This window comes from Balaenoptera borealis, assembly GCF_965194805.1.
Source record: "Balaenoptera borealis genome assembly, chromosome: 2".
In the NCBI taxonomy this organism is placed as follows: Eukaryota; Metazoa; Chordata; class Mammalia; order Artiodactyla; family Balaenopteridae; genus Balaenoptera; species Balaenoptera borealis.
This window is the reverse complement of record NC_138867.1, coordinates 180336973-180355962: the sequence shown is the minus strand read 5'-3', so window position 1 is coordinate 180355962 and position 18990 is coordinate 180336973. Positions and strand designations below refer to the sequence as shown.

Below are 18990 nucleotides of genomic sequence, written 5' to 3'. Positions count from 1 at the left end.
ATCACATTTTGTTTATCATTCATTGACAGACATTTGGGTCATTTCAATTTGGGGCTATTGTTAATAATGTTGGGGTGGAAATTTGTGTCCAAGTGTTTGTATGGACATAAGTTTTCATTTCTCTTGGGTACATACCTGGGAGTGGAATTGCTGCATCACGTGGTAACTCTACGTTTAACTTCTGAGGCACTGCAGGACCATTTTCCACAGATGCTACACCATTTTAGAATCCCACCAGAAATGTGTGAGGGTTCCATACAGGGAACTCCAGAGAAACAGAACCAGTTCTGTTCTGCTCCAGAGAAACAGAACCAGTAAAAGATGCGTATTTATAGAGACTTAACGAAGAATTTGCTCATGTGAATTTGCCCCATGACCTGCCATCTGCAAGCTGGAGTTCTAGGAAAGCTGTTGGTGTAATTCCAGTCCAAGTCCAAAGGCCTGAGAACTAGCCCACATTGGGGAGGGCAGTGCTCTCCACTCTGTCTGCCGATTCAAATGATAGTTTCTTCCAGAAACACCCAGCAATATTGCCTAACTAGACATCTGGACATCCCATCAAAATGTTGACACATCCAGTCAAGTTGACACATAATATTAACCACCACTGTTCCAATTTGTCTCCATCCTTGACAGCATTTTTTATTGTCTGTCTTTTCCGAATATAGCCATCCTAGGGGGAGTGCAATGATATCTCATGATGGTCTTGATTTGCATTTCCTTGATGACTAATGATGTTGAGCCTTACTTCCTTCTTTCCTTTCACAAGTACTTCTCCTTTCTTCTCTGTCATTATTACACTCATTCCCATGCGATACTGTAGACACTCTAATGCCCGAAGAAAACAAGGCCAGCCTGGTCTTGATAGAGAGTTAGCAAATATTTCTGTGTATAGCTGTTTAATTGTAAACAGCACTATGAAGGAAAGTACTAGTAATAATATAGGCACAAGAGGAGAGAATTTGATCTAGTCCTGGGGTTAGGGAGAATGATGTAGAAGGTTCCTTGTAAAACTATAAATCCAATCGGGGCCCTCCTCACTCTAGCACCTTCAATGGCTCCCTCTTGCCTAGGCAAGAAACACTCAGTTCTTAGCCTAGCATTTTAGCTCTGCATAACCTGGTTGTAGCCTCATTTTCTACTTTATTATTATTATTATTTTTTGGCTGCGTGGCATGTAGGGTCTTAGTTCCCTGACCAGAGATCAAACCTGTGCCCCCTGCAGTGGAAGCGTGGAGTCTTAACCACTGGACAACCAGAGAAGTCCTCATTTTCTACTTTACAACACACCCACGAGCATTCCCCCACTTCTGCCATAGTGGGGCTCATGGTCCTGACAGTGGTCCTTGGCTTTCAAGTGGGGTGGCACAATTCATTTCTGGAAGTGGATGATGGTCCTTTTGTTAAAAAAAAAAATCTCTTGATGTGTTCTGGTATATAACTTCGGTAGGATTGTTGAGACATGTGAAGTTCCTTGTGCATCAGTAAAAGCAGATCTCAGGTGCTCTGTGAGAGAAGGGAGTCAGATCTATGAAGAGAGAGGTGAGAGGGGGAGAGATGCAGGGGTTAGTGAGAAAACGGAACCCCAGCCACTGCGGCAAAGAGGAGGGCCCGTATGAGTTCCCTGTGGCTGCTGTGAAAAATGACCACCAACTTTGTGCCTTAACACCACAGAAGTTCATATGCTTAGAGTTCTGAAGGTCAGAGTCTGAAGGGGGTCTCGATGGGCTAAAATCAAGGTGTCGGTGGCACTGTGCTCCTTCCGGAGAGTCCAGGGTGAGAACCCATTTCCTTGCTTTTTCCAGCTTCAAGGAGCCACTGCATTCCTTGGTTCATGGTCCCTTCCTCCATCTTCAAAGCCAGCAACGCAGCATCTCGCATCTCTCTCCGACTACGGCCTCTGCTTCTATCCTCGCATCTCTTTCTCTGACCCTCCTGCCTCCCTCTTATAAGAACTTGTGGTGACATTGGGCACACCTGGATAATCCAGGCTCACTTCCTGGTCTCAAGGCTTAATAGTATCTGCAAAGTCCCTTTTACTATATAAGGTAACATATTCACAGGTTCCGGGGATAACCTCTGGGTTACCCCCAGCTCAAATGCCACCTTCTTTTTTTCTCTTCTTGTTTATGTGTCTTTCAAAGAACTCAGAGTAGAGTGGGGGAAACAGCTGCCTAAAAAAAAATCTGTTGATGTGGAATCTAGAAAAATGGTACAAATTAACTTATTTGCAAAGCAGAAATAGAGACACAGTTGTAGAGAACAAACCTATGGATACCGAAGGGGGAAGGGGGGTGTGAGAGGAATATACACTATTGATACTATGTATAAAACAGATAACTAATGAGAACCTACTGTATAGCACAGGGAACTCTACTCAGTGCTCTGTGATGACCTAAATGGGAAGGAAATCTAAAAAAGAGGGGATATATGTATACATATAGCTGATGCACATTGCTGTACAGCAGAAACTAACACAACATTGTAAAGCAACTATACTCCAATGAAAACTGAAGAAAAAAATCTATTGAAATACCACGTGGTAACTGGTTTATTCTGGAAGCAGAGAGAGTCAGCCTGAGTGTTCAGGAAACATCATGAAGATGCAGGATGTGTAGGATGGTCTTGTGGGGGATGCCTTTGATATCTGTCAGACCTGGGTTTCAATCCCAGCTCCACCAGAGTTACGTGGTCTTAGGGAAATTGTATAACCTCTTTGAATCTCAGTGAAGTATGCTAAACCATACAGACTTGTCAGCATGTGACCAATTTGCCATTTCATATAGTTTGACCTAAAATTGTTCCCTTGCCCGGACTGCAATATTCAATTTGCCATCTTGTGTAGCTTATCCTGGTGTTTGGCGATTTTCAATTTGCAACACTGCAGTTTTCAACTTGCCGTTTCACAGACCTCAACCTACAACCCACCTAATAGATTTGCTGTCACGTTTGCATAAAACAAGGTTTGTAGAGTGGTCAGCTGCTATGGGTTTAACTGTCTCCCCCCTCAAATTCACATGTTGACGTTCTAACCCCCAGGACCTCAGAATGTGATGGTATTTGGAAATAGTTTGTTGCAGATGTAATTAGTTAAGATGAGGTCATACTGGACTAAGGGATCCCTAATCCGATATGACTGCTTCCATATAAAAAAGGGGAAATTTGGACACAGATACAGAGGAGACTGCTATGTGAAGATGAAAGCAGATATCAGGGTGATGCTTCAAGAAGTCCAGGGAACCAAAGATTGCCAGCAAACCACCAGAAACTGGCAGAGGACCATAGAACGGAGTCTCTCTCACAGCCCTCAAAAGGAACCAGTCTTACTGATACTCTGATCTTGGACCTCTGGCCTCCAGGATGGTGAGACAATAAAATTCTGTTTTTTAAGTCATCTAGTTTGTTGTTCTTTGTTATGAGCGCCCTAGCTAACTCATAGACCAGCACGTGGAAAGCTCTCTATACAAAGTAGCCATTCTTTCAGTTATTAGGAGATGGCACCACTGAGATTTTTTTTTTTTTTTTTTTTTTTTTTTTTTTTTTTTTTTTTTTTTTTTTTTTTGATTTTTTTTTTTTAATTGTAGTGAAACCCACACAATACAAAATTTACCATTTTAACCATTTTAAGTGTACAGTTCAGAGGTGTTAAGTACATTCACATTGTTGTGCAATCATCCCCGTCATCCATCTCCAGAACTTTCTTATCTTCCCGAACAGAAACTCTGTTTCCATTAAACACTAACTCCCTACCCCCTCCCCCAGCCCCTGGCTCCCACCATCCTACTTTCTGTCCCTATGGATTTGACTCCCCTAGGGACCTCTTATGAGTGGAATGACACAGTATTTTGTGATTGGCTTATTTCACTCAGCATAATGTCCTCAAGGTCCATCCATGTAGCATGTGTCAAATTTCTTTCCTTTTTCAACTTGAATAATATTCTATTGTATGTATATATCACATTTTGTTTATCCATTCACCAATTGGTGGACACTCTGGCTGCTTCCACCTCTAGGCTATTGTGAATAAATAGTGCTGCTATGAACGTGGTTGTAGAAACATCTCTTCCAGTTCCTGCTTTCAATTTGTTCAGGTCGATACCCAGAAGTGGGATAGCTGTATCTTACTCTTAATTTTTTTGAGGAGTCTCCGTACTTTTTTCCATAGTGGCTGTATCAATTCATATTTCCACCAACGGTGCACAATGATTCCCTTTGCACCACATTCTTGCCAATATTTGTTATCTCTTGTCTTTTTGATGATAGCCATTCTAACAGGTGTGAGGGGATATCTCCTTGTGGTTATTTTTTCTTCTTCCAGTTTTCTTGAGATATAATTGACATACAGCACTGTAAAAACTTAAGGTGTACAGCATAATGACTTGACTTACATACACCATGAAATGATTATCACAATAAATTTAGCAGACATTTATCATTTCATATAGGTACAAATTTAAAAAAATAGAAAAAAATTTTTTGGTATGAGAACTCAGAATTTACTTTCTTAACAACTATCATATAGAACATACAGCAGTGTTAACTATATTTATCATGTTGTACATTACATCCTTAGTATTTATTTATCTCATAACTGGAAGTTTGTACCTTATGACTCCCTTCATCCAGTTCCTGCTCTCCCCTCCCCCCCACAATCTCTGGTAGCCACAAATCTGATCTCTTTTTCTATGAATTTGTTTGTTTTTGAAGTATAGCTGACCTACAACACTGTCTTAGTTCCTGGTACACAACATAGTGATTCAATATTTCTATATATTTCAAAGTGATCACCACTATAAGTCTAGTTATGATATGTCACCATACAAAAATATTACATAGTTATGACTATATTCTCCACACTGTATTTCATAACCATGACTCACTTATTTTGCAACTGGAAATTTTTACCTCTTAATCTCCCTCACCAAATTTCTTTCCTTCCTCCACCTTGCTCCCCTCTGGCAACCACCTGTTTGCTCTCTGTACCTATAACTCTGTTTATGTTCTGTTCTCTTTGTTTATTTGTTTTGTTTTTTAGGTTCCACATGTAAGTGAAATCACACAGTATATGCCTTTCTCTGTGTGACTTATTTCACTTAGCGTAATACCCTCTAGGTCTATCCATGTTGTCTCAAATGGCAAGGTTCGATTCTTTTTTTTATGGCTGAGTAATATTCTGTCTATCTATCTGTCTATCTATCTATCTATCTATCTACCTATCATCTATCTATCACATCTTTATCCAGTTATCTATTTATGGGCACTTAGGTTGTTTCTATATCTTGGCTATTGTTTTTTGTTTTGTTTTTTTGTTATATCTTGGCTATTGTAAATAATGCTGCAATGAACATATGGGTGCATATATCTTTTCTAATTAGTGTTTTTAAATCTCTGGATAAATACCCAGGAGAGGAATTGCTGGATCATAGGGTAGTTCTATTTTTAATTTTTTGAGGAATCTCCATACTGTTTTCCATAGCAGCTGCACCAATTTACATTCCCACCAACAGTGCACTAGGGTTTCAATTTACATTCCCACCAACAGTGCACGAGGGTTTCATTTCTCCACATCATCACCAACACTTGTTATTTGTTGTCTTTTTGATAGTAGCCATCTGACAGGTGTGATCACTGTGGTTTTGATCTGCATCTCCCTGATGATTAGTGATGTCAAGCACCTTTTCATGTACCTGTTGGCCATTTGTATGTCTTCTTTGGAAAAATGTCTATTCAGTCTCTCTGCCCATTTTAAAAATTGGATTCTTCTTTTCTTTTTCTTTCTTTTTTTTTTTTTTCACTGTTGAGTTGTATGAGTTCTTTATACATTTTCTGTATCAATCCATTGCCAGATATATGGTTTGCAAATATTTTCTCCCATTCCCTAGGATGCCTTTTCATTTTGCTGATGGTTTCTTTTGCTGTGCAGAAGCTTTTTAGTTTGATATAGTCCCACTTATTTATTTTTGCTTTTGTTGCCTTTGCTTTTGATGTCAAATCCAAAAAATCATTGCCAAGACCAATGTTAAGGAATTTACCACTATGTTCAGGTCTTTAATCCATTTTGAGTTTATTTTTGTGTATGGTGTAAGATAGGGAACCAGTTTCATTCTTCCACATGTGACTGTCCAGTTTTCCCAGCACTATTTATTGAAGAGGCTATCCTTTCCCCATTGTATATTCTTAGCTACTTTTTCATAAATTAATTGATCATATATGCATATATTTATTTCTGGTCTCTCTATGTGCCTGTTTTTATGCCAATACTATGCTGTTTTGACTACTATAACTTTGTAATATAGTTTGAAATCAGGAACTATGGTGCCTGCAGCTTTGTTTTCTTTCCTAAGATTGCTTTGGCTAATTGGGGTCTTTTGTGGCTCCATACAATTTTGGGATTACTTTTCTACTTCTGTGAAAAGCACCATTGAAATTTTGATAGGGATTGCATTGAACCTATAGATTGCTTTGAGTAATATAGACATTTTGACAATGTTAATTCTTCCAATCCACGACCATGATATATCTTTCCATCTGTTTGTGTCCTCTTCAATTTCATCAATGTCTTGTAGTTTTCAGTGCACTGATCTTTCACCTCCTAGATTAAATTTTTAAATTATAAATGGGATTGTTTCCTTAATTTCTCTTTCTGATAGTTCACTGTTAATGCATAGAAATGGAACTGATTTTTGTATATTGATTTTGTATCTGGCAATTTTACTGAATTTATTAATTCTAACAGTATTTTTGTGTGGGATATTTAGGGTTTTCTATACATAAAATCACATCATCTACAAATAGAGACAGTTTTTCTTCTTTCTTCCTGATTTGGATGTCTTTATTTCTTTTTCTGCCTAATTGCTCTGGCTAGGACCTCCAGTACTATGTTGAATAAAAATGGTGAGAGTGGGCATCCTTGACTTGTTCCTGATCTTACAAGAAAAGCTTTCAGCTTTTCACCATTGAATGTGATGTTAGCTGTGGTCTTGTCATATATGGCCTTTTTTATTGAGGTACCTTCTCTCTATACCCAGCTTGTTGAGAGTTTTATCATGAATGAATGTTGAATTTTGTGAAATGATTTTCCTGCATCTATTGAGATGATCATATGGTTTTTATCCTTCATTTTCTTAATGTGGTGTAGTACACTGATTATTTGCATATGTTGAACCATTCTTGCATCCCTGGAATAAATCCCACTTGATCATGGTGTATGATCCTTTAAATGTATTGTTGAATTTGGTTTGCTAATATTTTGTTCCTTCTTAACCCAAAGGAAAACCAAGATGGCAGTTTTAATAATTCAAGATGATTAAATCTTGAATAATCAAAGTCAGGATAAGGTCCTAGGATCAGACATTCATTGGTTAGGTAGTTGCCATGGTGATGGGAGGAGAGTAGGGAAATGATTGATACCTTTTACCCCATTAAGTTGCATAAGCTGATGACAATTTCCAAAGAACTTCCAGCTACAAGGTCTCTGCTTCCTACTGGGGAAGAGAAGTTACTCTAAGATCTCCGAGGATTTGGTGATCAGGAAAGGGGTGGGTGTGAGGTTGGTTTCTGGTGGCTATAGCAGAGGGAATAAAGGAGTGATTGTTTTGAAGGAGAGAAGAAGGAAGAAAACAAATAAATGTGGGAAGGAAGAGGTTGGGAGAAGTTTGGCAATATCTGAGAAACCAGAGCTCTGTAAGTCCAGGTGGTTTTTTAAAAATTAAATTAATTAAGTAAATTATTTTGCAGGGAGATGTTGGGGAGGGGGGACTGTGAAAATGCCAGGATAGAGCTGAGGTCTCAGCCTGTGCGTTTCAAGCCAGGTAAAGTGAGAACAATTTTGAGCAGTGTGGAATTTTGGAGAGTGTTGGATCAGGAAATCCACAAGCCATTAAAGGAGAAACAGATATTTAGATCCAAGGATGTAAAAATAAAAAGAATGCACAGCAAAAAAAAAAAAAAAAAAAAAAAAAAAAAACATAGGTAACGTCAAAAGTTAAAAGACAAACTGAGAAGATATTTGCAACTCATATTACAGATAAAGGGCTAAAATCCTTAACATATAAAAACTTTGTACAAAACAGAAAGCAAAAGGTTGATGACTCAATTAAGAAAAACTGGGCAAGGAGTGGACACATTGCAAAACCATTTGGTGTTTTCTCAAAAAAAAAAATATATATATATATTTCATATTATTCCATATTCTTTTCCATTATGCTTTATTACCAGATATTGAATATAGTTATGTGAATGCATTAATGCCACTTTAACAGGGTTAATTTTATTTTATGTGAATTTCACCTCAATTAAAAAAAAAAGAGTGTCCACACATGATTTTACAGAAAAGAAAATACAAATGATTCAAATGACACTAAAGTATGGGGGCGGGGAATAGGCTCCCCTTTTATTAGAAATAAGACAAATGAAAAGCTTCTTTTCACATCCCATGGAGAAGCCATGCTCACATGGTGCAGATTAAAAATCTAAATTGGTTCAACACCTGTGGGGGCCAATTTGTTAATAAATATCAAAATTACAAACACACCCTCTTGGACCCAGCCATTCCACTTCTAGGAATTTATCCTACAGATATAGGTGTGAAATGACCTAGGTATTGTAGAAGAAAAAGAAAGGTATCAGACGTGGAAAGGAAGAAATAAAATTTTTTATTTTTAGAAGAGTTTTTAAAAAATACTTTAACCAAAAACTGTTGGATCTAATAAACAGATTCTGTAAAGTAAAACAAAGAAACAAACAAAAAAATAGCACAACCTCCCCCAAATCAATATAGAAACATCAATTATGTTTCTGTGCATTAACAATGCAATCTCACGGTGGTCCAGTGGTTAAGACTCTGTCCTTCAGATGCCTTTCAGGTAGGTGTGGGCTCATTCCCTGCCTGGGGAACTAAGATCCCACATGCCACATGGTGTGGCCAAAAAAAAAAAAAAAAAAAAAAAGAAAAAATAATAAAAAAGTTTAAAAAAAGCCAATGCATTCTCAGGAAGAGAAATACAACCTTTGGATACAATACAATGTATCCAAAATAATAAAAATACTTACGAATAAATTGACGATAAAACAAAGAAAAAAATCCCTCCCAACAAATCTGGGCCAGGAAGTGCAATGGTCAAGGGCACACCCACTGAATCCCAAAAAAAGTCTCATCAGCGTTTCTGGAGGGCAGCAGAGGCTGAGTAAGGTTGGTGCAGAGAATGTCCCCGTGGGCTAAGAACGTTAGGCGCTGGGAGGCGACGGAGCAGCCGTGGTGAAAGTTGAGGCGTAGCAGGCTGATGCTGTGGGCCGTGGGGAAGCAGATGGCCACGGTCAGGGTGGCGCTATGGGGCTTGGCGGTCCATGTGGAGAAGGAGCAGTTGGCTAAGGTCACCTGGATGTGTAGCCTGTAAATGCCATCACGTTGGATACGCAGCTGCCCGTTGTCCAGCTCTGGCCCATGCACGAAGGAGCGGCCCAGGGCTGGGCTTCCCTGCCAGCGCAGCCTGGGGTCCTGCCGTGATCCTGAGAGGGCTGTGGGAGAAGGGATGGAAGGATGGAGGTTTAGGGAAACTGCGTGCTACAGAGGGAATGCCCCAAACTCCCATGTTGAAACCTAACCCCCAAGGGGATGGTATTAGAAGGTGGGACACTGGGAAGTGATTAGATCATGAAGGTGGAGCCCTTATAAAAGAGACCTCATATCCACTGATGGATGAATGGATAAAGAAGATGTGATATCTGTCTATCTATCTATCTACACATACACACACATATATGTATACATATACGTATGGATAGATTGTGTGTGTATATATATACACACACCATACACATATATATATCAAATGGATAAAGATGTGATATTATATATATTATTATATATAATATATGTGATATTATACACATATGTGTATATATATATAATTCAACCATCAAAAAAGAAGGAAATTCTGCCACTTGTGACAACATGGGTGGACCTAGGGGTAAGTCAGACAGAGAAAGACAAATACTGTATGACTTCCCTTATACGTGCAATCTAAAACAAAACAAAACCCAAACTCATAGATACAAGAACAGACTGGTGGTTGCCAGAGGTGGGAGCTGGGGTGGGCAAAATAGGTGAAGGTGGTCAAAAGGTAAAACTTATAAAATAAGTTATAAACTAAGTCCTGGCAGCGTAATGTGCAGTATGGTGACTAGAGTTAATGATACTGTGTTGTATATTTGAAAGTTGCTAAGAGAGAAGATTTTACAAGTTCCCATGGCAAGAAAAAAAAATTTAACTATGTTAGCTAGGCACTGTGGTGATCGTTTTGTAATATATACAAACAGAGAACCGTGTTGTACACCGGAAACTAATACAATGTTATATGTCAACTATATCTCAATTTAAAAAGAGAAAGAGGGACTTCCCTGGCGGGTCCAGTGGTTAAGACTCCGCGCTTCCAATGCAGGGGTACGTGCTCCATCCCTGGTCGGGGAACTAAGATCCCGCATGCCCCTCGGGGCGGGGGTGGGGTGATGTGGGGTGGCCAAAGAATAGAAATAAAAAAAGAAAGGGGGTGGGGAGAGAAAAAGAAGAGCCCGGAGAGCTCTCTCCCTCCCTTTCCGCCACGTGAAGACCCAGCAAAAAGATGAGAAGATGGCTGGCTGGGGACTTCCCTGGTGGTCCAGTGGTTAAGACTCCATGTTCCCAATACATGGGGCGTGGGTTCCATCCCTAAGTCGGGGGAGCTAAAATCCCACATGCCTCGCGGCTAAAGAACAGAAGCAAGATTGTAAAAAATTCAATAAAGACATTAAAAACGGTCCACATCAAAAAAAACAAAAAACAAAAAACAAAAAAAAACCAACAACAACCAAAAAACAAAAAACAAAAAACAAAAAACAAAAAAAAAGAAGATGGCTGGCTGTTTATGAACCAGGAAGCGAGCTCTCACCAGACACCAGATCTGCCGGTGCCTTGAGCTTGGACTTCACAGCCCCCAGGACCATGAGAAAGAAATGTTTTGTTTATAAGCCACCTGGTCTGTTATTCTGTCACAGCAGCCCGGACAGAAAGCACCAGAAAGCAACAGAGAAAAAAGACGAATAGCGTTTCCCTCCGTTACAAAATGGAATGAACACACACCCAACCCTCTGGGGATGAGAGGGGGAGAGGCCCAAAGAGGAAGAGGGTTAGAGAGAGGCTGGGAGAGGACTGCCAAATGGCACCCTCGCTCACGTTCCTTCATGTCCTTGCTCTAAAGCCCCCTTCTCAAGGACGCCTTCCCCATGGCCGCATCTTCAAGGGCAAACCCAACGCTGGCCTGCCCGATCCCCCTCCCTTACTTGATATTCCTCCCAGAAGTACCAGATGCGTGTTTTACTCTCCTGGCATGCTGCATATTTTCCTTGTTTATTTATTTATTTTCTGATCCCCGTGGTAGAAAGGAAACACCGACAGGGCAGGGATTTCTGTCGGTTCTGTGGGCTCTCAGGGCACCCAGAACAGGGCTTGCCTCACAGTAGCCGCTTAATTAGTGTTTGCGGCCTCAATGAGGGCAGGTTAGTGATGGCTATTAGCTTGGTTTAGTTGGTTTGGGATCTCCCGAGGGAGAAAACAAAAGGCTGAGCAAGGAAGCAGGCACTCAACAGAACGCCGCCATATCTCCCTCTCTTTCTTTCTTTTTCTCATCCGTTCTCAATTTCTCTTTCTCTCTCTCCCTCCCCCACCCTCCTTCTTTTCTCTTTCTCCAACACACATATGCATCTGGTTTTACCTGTGTGATTCAGCTGCAGCTCCGCTAAGTCCCACTGGAAGAAAAGAAAAGAGGGCTGAACACCTAAGCACCAGAGGTCTTGAATGCTCCCGAGGGAAGAAGCTCTCTTTTCTCGACCCATCCTTCTATCCACCCATCATCCCACCGGACTGAGTTGGGAGCTTTGTGAAGGACTCTTAAAGAGGAAGTAGGTTTGAACTAGCCGTGAGCATGAAGAGAAGACCTTCTGAAGAACTTCTTAGTTTCCAGGATATAACACAGGGCGCCTCGGCACACCTGCCTCTCTCCCCTGCAAAGCTCTCCCACCCCCGTAATGCAGCCCCCAAAGCCGGACCCCGTGGTAGGTGTCCGGGGTCCCTCCTGTCCTTGGAGGCCCCGGAACTGCCCCTTCCCAGCTTCGAGAAGCCCCCAGCAGCCTCTGAGTCAGCCTGCTGGGGGAACACCAAAGACGAGTCATTTTCCAGGCCCCCATACAGTACGTATCTTTCTCAGATACGTCCTCCACCCCGGGATCTCCACCCGGGATTTACCTCCTGGCGTCGGCAGAACTGACTATCCTAAGCCGGAGACCCCCGGGGGCAGCCTTGCCCCCGCCTCCCCTCCCTGCTCTGGTCTCTCTCGCTCTGTTCTTTTCCACCAGATCTTTCTTCCTGGCAGATTTGTTGTTGTTTCTATTGTTTGGCCGCGCCGTGCGCTATGCGGGCTATTAATTCCCCAGACCAGGGATGGAACCCCCCCACCCCCCTGCATTGGAAGCGAGGGGTGTTAACCACTGGACGGCCAGGGAAGTCCCCCTGGCAGATTTTTATTCATCTCATTCTGATCTTTTTTTTTTTTTCTTTTTTGGTCGCGAGTCTCTTAGTCTGCGCTCTAGCTCACCATCCCTCTGCCCCGAGCTGATTCTTTCCACAGTTGCTCACCTGCCCTCGGCGCTGCACCCCCTCCCCAGGGCCCTGCCCCAGCTGGAGGTCCCCATGCTCCTGAGCTTGCAGAAGGCAGATGTACGTCTGTCTCTCTCTTCCTCCCTTCTGGACTTACCTCAGTTGAATCCAGCTGCTGCTTTCGGGTGAGGTGAACACTGCAGACGAGGCAGCCTATCACCATGCCAAGGAGAAGCAGCAACAAAGCCACCCACCAGACGGACACCCAGGGCCGGTGAGGCACCTGGCAGCCCGAGGCCTCCTCTGCCGTCATGATCCTCTGCAAGCACTTCATCAGCTGTGTGACAGGGTGGAGGGTATGTAGACGGCAGGCAGGAAGAGGGAAGGAACCTCAGCTCGCACACAGCTATGGGGCCCTCTCTGCCTGCCTGAACCTGCCAGGGACCAACCGTGCCCCACCCTGGGGATGTCCGGCAAAGGGAGGGACCAGACTCAGTTCTTCAGTGCAGGGAATTCCCCTCCAACTTCTGCCGGTCCCCAGTCTGCAGAATAGGTGGGCCAGGGTGCCCCTCAATTTTTCTATTTGACTTCCCACACTCACCTTCCTGGTACTCATTCAACAAACCTTCACTGAACATCCACTATGGACCAGATGCTCTGCTGGGCCTCAGGGCTATAGCCACAGCACCCAGGGATGGAGGAGGGGTCCCCAAATATCTATGTGTTCCTCTCCATCTTCCCAGCCTCCCTGACGCCCCCGTGGTGGGACCACCCCTGATGCGGTCACATGACTGACCTGCCTAATAGGGAGAGAGTGGAAGCTGACCAAGGGTCACGTCCATAGCCTGATGTTGTAAACATGCCACACTGCCTTTCAATTCTGTTTCCCTGTGGTCTTGGAGGACACCCATTCTTGATGACTGTAGTGGCTTGACTATGTCACCCCCAAATGCATGTCCACCCAGAACTTCAGCATGTGACCTCATCTGGCAACAGGGTCTTTGCAGAAGTAAGGATGAGGGTGGAACCTACATCCCATGATGTCTTCATAGGAAAAGGAGAGGACACACAGAGACACAGAGGAAAGTTGGAGGTAGACATTGGAGTGATGCAAAACACACCAAAGAACCCCAAGGGCTGCCGGCAAACCCCAGAAGCCAGAAAGAGGCAAAGAAGGAATCTCCCCTAAAGCCTTTGAAAGGAGCGCAGCCCTTCGGACACCTTGATTTCAGATCTCTGGCCTCCAGAACGGTGAAAGAGTAAATTTCTGTTGTTTCAAGCCACTAGTGGGTGGTGCTCTGTTATGGCAGCCTCAGGAAACGAGTAACAACGGCGTAGCTACAAGATGAAGAGACGCTACCTGGGCTTTGTAGGGTTGGGACAATACTTTGTTAGGATCAGTGAATCAAACCACTCACTAGTAGCACAGAAGCTGTCACAGACTGTATATGCCAAGTGCATGTGGCTGTGGTCTAAGAAACTTTACTTGTAGACACTGAGACTTGAAAATTTCATTCCAGAGTGAGGAGTTACAGTGGCCTGGCCTGGGGTGGGAATGGGGTGGGGGAGAGAAGAAGGAGGTGAATAGGGACTAGATATCAGAGATGGAGCCAGCAGCGTTTGCTGATGTGGGAGGGCAGGTAGAAGAAAGAGGGGAGACAGAAGTGTCCAGAATTCCTGGGATCCAGGTGATCGTATACTCCCTGAGACCCCCCAACTACAAAAGGAATTTCCTTTATGAAAACCCTAGGATTCCAGGCCTGGGGATTTAGCCAGCAGCACCCTCAAAGAGACATTAAGCTCTCCTGGGCCTGGGGGCGCGATCCTCGGAACTGTCCCCGACCTACTTTCATACCGTATGAAACCCCCGCTGGGTTCTAAAGTCTAGCTCTGCTGGCTAACTCCATCTGCAAGACCTTCCAACCCCTGTCTTGTCATGGTCCCCACTCCGGACCTTTGATGGTTCTTTGCAGCCCACCTGGTGTCCTTTCCCTACCTCCATCTAGCTGAAAGCCATTCATAGTCACAAATAATTGCTACCGAGCATGGTTAAGTATGTAGAATCTGGAGTTTCTCAACACACTTGGATTCCAATCTCTGGAATGTCACATTTTAGCCTTTGGGAAACTCACACCCCCATCAGCTTAAGTTCAATGTTTCCATCTATAAAATGGGCTGTGAAATACAACAAACTATAACATAAGTTATAACATAAAAGAAGCAGAGTCACAGATAGAACAAACTGGTGGTTACCAGTGTGTGTGTGGACAATATAGGAGTGAGGGAGTGAGAGATTCAAACTACTGGCTGTAAGACAGATTCAAGGATGTACCGTACAACACGGGGAATGTAGCTGATATTTTGTAATAACTTCAAATGGAAAGCAACCTTTAAAGATTGTATGAAAATAAAAAATTTAAATAATAATAAAATGGGCTGTGATGAGATTTTAAGGAGAGACACATGCAAGGCCCTTAGTACAGCGCAGGCACACAGCAAGTGGTCAGTAAAGGCTAGCTTTTAATGTTGCTATTTCCCCCCAGGAAATGCTCATTAGAACAACGGGAATGGGTACAAGCAGACAACTCACAAAGAAGTTCAGGTGGCTGATCAACACAGAAAGATGACGCCAGCCCTCTGGGCAATAAAATGCAAATTCCCTCAAGTTCACAAGGGAGGTTAAAAGATGGCTAAACCCAAAGTAAATTCCAGCTGGATCACATATTTAAGTGAAAAAAAAAAAGAAAAGAAAACAAAAAAAACACAAAAAAGAAACCATGAAAGTGAAACGGAGCAGGGCCGTGTGGTCCTTCCTCCCGACGTCCTCCGCCTGCTTTTTGTCTGTAGAAAAATTTCAGCCAAAGAATAAGTTTAATCAGAGAAGGGAGAATGCAGAAACAAAGGAAAACAGCCCAACAAGACTAAATAATAATAGTTTAGTCATTAAGCAAAGTCAAGGACCTTTAGTTCCTTCTCGAGGGCTCTAGATAATATTCTGAGCCCTATCCTGTGAGCTGTCCTGTAGATACTGAAACCTCCACCAGGTGGAAGAAGGTAACTACACGATGACCAGACTGTAGCCATGACATAAGTTGCCACAATTCCGAGAACTGGCCCTAAGGAAATGGGAACAAACCGACCCTGGAACTGAAGACTTGAACTGTACTTGAAACAATCAAGATGACACTGGTCAGATCACCGCTGACCAATTTCAAAATGATTATTTCTGTATGTAGTCCCCTCCCCCTATGTATAAAAGCTCTTGCCCACTGATTATGGGGGGCGGGGAGTCGGCCTTTGGACAGGAGTCCGTCCTCTGCCCCCGGCCATCCCCCACCCCCGTTGCCGGCATCTGAAATAAAGCAAACTTTCCTTTCCAACGACCTTGCCTCTTTATTGGCTTTTGAACGGTGACTAGCCAGACCCCACTTTCAGTTATGAAAGTACTGAAAGTATGATACATTCATAAAAATTCACCTGGGTGCAGTGCAGACTTTTTAAGTATGTTAGAAAAAAACGAAGAAGACATAAAAGAGAATGTTGTTATGTTTCGCGTATAAGTTAATAATGTCTGCATTAAAAATACCTTCCAAGTTAAAGGCACACACACACACACACACACACACACACACAGACACACACACACAAGCAGCAAGACAGAAAAAAAAAAAAGGTTTGCAAGGCCCAAAATAGACAAAACTGCTCTCCTAAGATATAAATAACTCAAAAGTTAAGTCATTAAGAAGTGACTAATACTTTCTAGAAAATGAAATGAATATGAAGTCAGGTTCTAAAAAGAAATATGATCGAACGTGAAACGCGATATCATCTCTGTTCTGAATAAGATAACTAAAAATTGAAAGCACACGGAATACACCTTTTCTTTTGCACCTATCGTAATTTGGTAAATGATCAGAGCGTTGGTTGAATCTGAAGATTCATGGTGTTGCAAGCATGTAGGTGAAAAGCATCCCTAATACCCGGATGCTGGGATTTGAAATGGATCCAGCCTTTTGAAAGGACAGTTTGGCAAATCCATCAAGATCCCAAAATGCACCTCCCCTAATGTCCATCAGTTTCACTTCAAGGATTTCATTTCGTAAGCGCACTCGCACGCACGTGTCACAAACAGAGATGTGCACACACAAAATTCAATGTGGCACCTGTCGTGGTAACAAAGAAACAGAAAGCAATCCAAAGAGTCATTCCTATCGAGGGCTTATTCCCATGCTAAGAACTCGGCAGGTATCACCTTTTGGAACCTTCACCCGAGCCCTGGGAACTGGGTGATGCTCTGATTCCCGTTTTCCACCGAAAGCGGGCTCAGAGACATATCAGCTTAATCCACACAGCAAAGAACTTGAAGGCAGGAAGTGCCTGGGTTTCATTGCACATTTGCATCACTTGCCTGGGCTTTCCCACTGCTCTGGATTACTGGGCTGGGGACACTGCGGGGGCTCCATCGATCGATTGCTCTCTAGATGATGCAGTTCTGCTTGGGGTGGTTTGGGGGTGTTTAAGGAAGTATTGAAAGCAGAGCTTCCTCTACCTGCAAGCAAGATGAGGCTGCAGGGAGGGGATGTGATGGCCTCCCTTCCCCTTGCAAGGTCATTTTCCCCCTTCCTCAGGGCTTCTGAGAAGCCAGGGGAGGTCGGGCACAGTGCAGGGGGTGGGTGGAAGGGAGCAGCCCCGGGGGCGGAAATCTGGGTGCAGGAAGTAAGGTCGCCCCTGGGAACCAGGGGCGGCTTGAAGATGCCAACTCAGGTGTCCTCTTTGTCCAACTCGGCCGCCCCTCTGCTGTCCCTTTGCTGTGAATGTCCCCAAGTTGCCCTAGGGCTGTGTCACTTGGTGTTGTCCTTGCCAGGGTCCTAGCAGGAAGGAAGGAGACCAAAGCCTCTCAGTGTACAGCTCCCCTTTAACTACATAATCTTCCCACTTCTGAGATTTCACCTGGGAATGGGGACATCAGGACACCTCTGTCTTAGCCACCTGTTTCCCCTACTCTATCCCTGTTCCCTTCTCCATCCTATGAACTGATCTTGGGTGAGCGCCACCTGCAGCGGCTTGAAGCAGGATTTTGGTTCTCGGCCAGAGATTGAAGTCAGGCTGCGGCAGTGAGAGCACTGAATCCTAGCCACCAGACCACCAGGGACCAGTGGCCAGAGACAAGGTCCTGGCCCATCAGCTGTGTGGAAAGGAATTGCCACAAAGAGACGGAAAGTAGTGAAACAAGTAAAGTGTTTATTAGGAGGAAAAAAAGAGTACGTGTGGATAGACACACAGGCGGGTTCAGAGAGAGAGTCGTACCCTCGTGGTAGTTTGAATCACTTTTATGGGGCATTTCTTCTGGGTTTCCTTTGGCCAATCTCCCCCACCTCCCCACACTGTGCAGCTTGTGGGATTTTAGTTCCCCAGCCAGGGATCAAACCTGAGGACCCTGCAATGGAAGCTTGGAGTCCACTGGACCACCAGGGAAGTCCCTGGCCAATCATTTTGATTTGCCTGGTTCTGAGTCCGTATTTGGTTTATCTCAGGGTCCTCCCGTGTGTGCGCGTGCATCTCTCAGCCAAGACGGATGCTAGCGAAGAGGCCTATGGGTAGGTTGGCATCACTCACTATGAGGTGACGCCCCTTCCTTTTGACCTTCGAGGAGCCTTTCTGTGCGTGTGTAGTCGGGAAGATCTCCTTGACTTCAAGAATGAGGAATATGTGGTCTTTTCTCTGGGCAGGGCTCAGCCTCCTCACTTGCTCTTGCTGTTATGGAGTTTCTGTCCCCAGGGAACGAACTCGAGCTGCTCACCCTGGGGCCCATCTATCTCCTGCCTCAAATCCCCCCCTGAGAGACGTGAACCCCAAGAAATCTTTATTGGGAGGATGAAGGGTGAAGGTCTATCTTCTGTAGCTTCTTCAGGCTGGCAAGGGGCTAGTAGACCCTACCTAGCTGGGGTCACGGAGCTCTCACTCTGTCTCGTTAAGGGATCCAGGGTGACTTCTGCTGTTATTCTGGCAGGATCTGTTCCGAGGAGTGGCTGGAATCTCTGCATCACCTTCATCTTGTCTGGGAAACCGTTGTGTCTTTAGAAAGAACAAACTAGACAAGCAGATTAACAAGGCAGGGGCCAAAGATCAGTAAAAGAATTACTGTAACCAGGGGCCCAAGCAGGAGTAATAATCAGGTTATATTTGGTAGCAATTTAAATCCTGGTCCAGATGAGTGTCAGCATTTGGGTTACCCTGTCCAAAGGAATTGAGCCATTTGGCATGGCCATATACATTTTTGGTGTCCTCTTCTATTAGCCCAGTATGATTGATGTAGGTGTAACAGACCCAGTTAGAAGTAGTTGGAAGAGTGACAACCTGAC

At 43.6% G+C, this 18990-nt stretch overlaps 1 protein-coding gene across 1 annotated transcript; it reads right to left on the bottom strand.

Moving 5' to 3' along the window:
* Positions 1-5906: 5906 nt before the first annotated feature.
* CD70 (CD70 molecule) lies at positions 5907-13266 on the bottom strand (the record flags this gene model as incomplete). Its single annotated transcript, XM_082380468.1, is given in 5 exon segments — positions 5907-9507; positions 11748-11781; positions 12786-12995; positions 12998-13062; positions 13230-13266. Coding segments are annotated over 5 exon segments (735 nt in total). The 3' UTR covers positions 5907-9118.
* Between the last annotated feature and the right edge of the window lie 5724 nt (positions 13267-18990).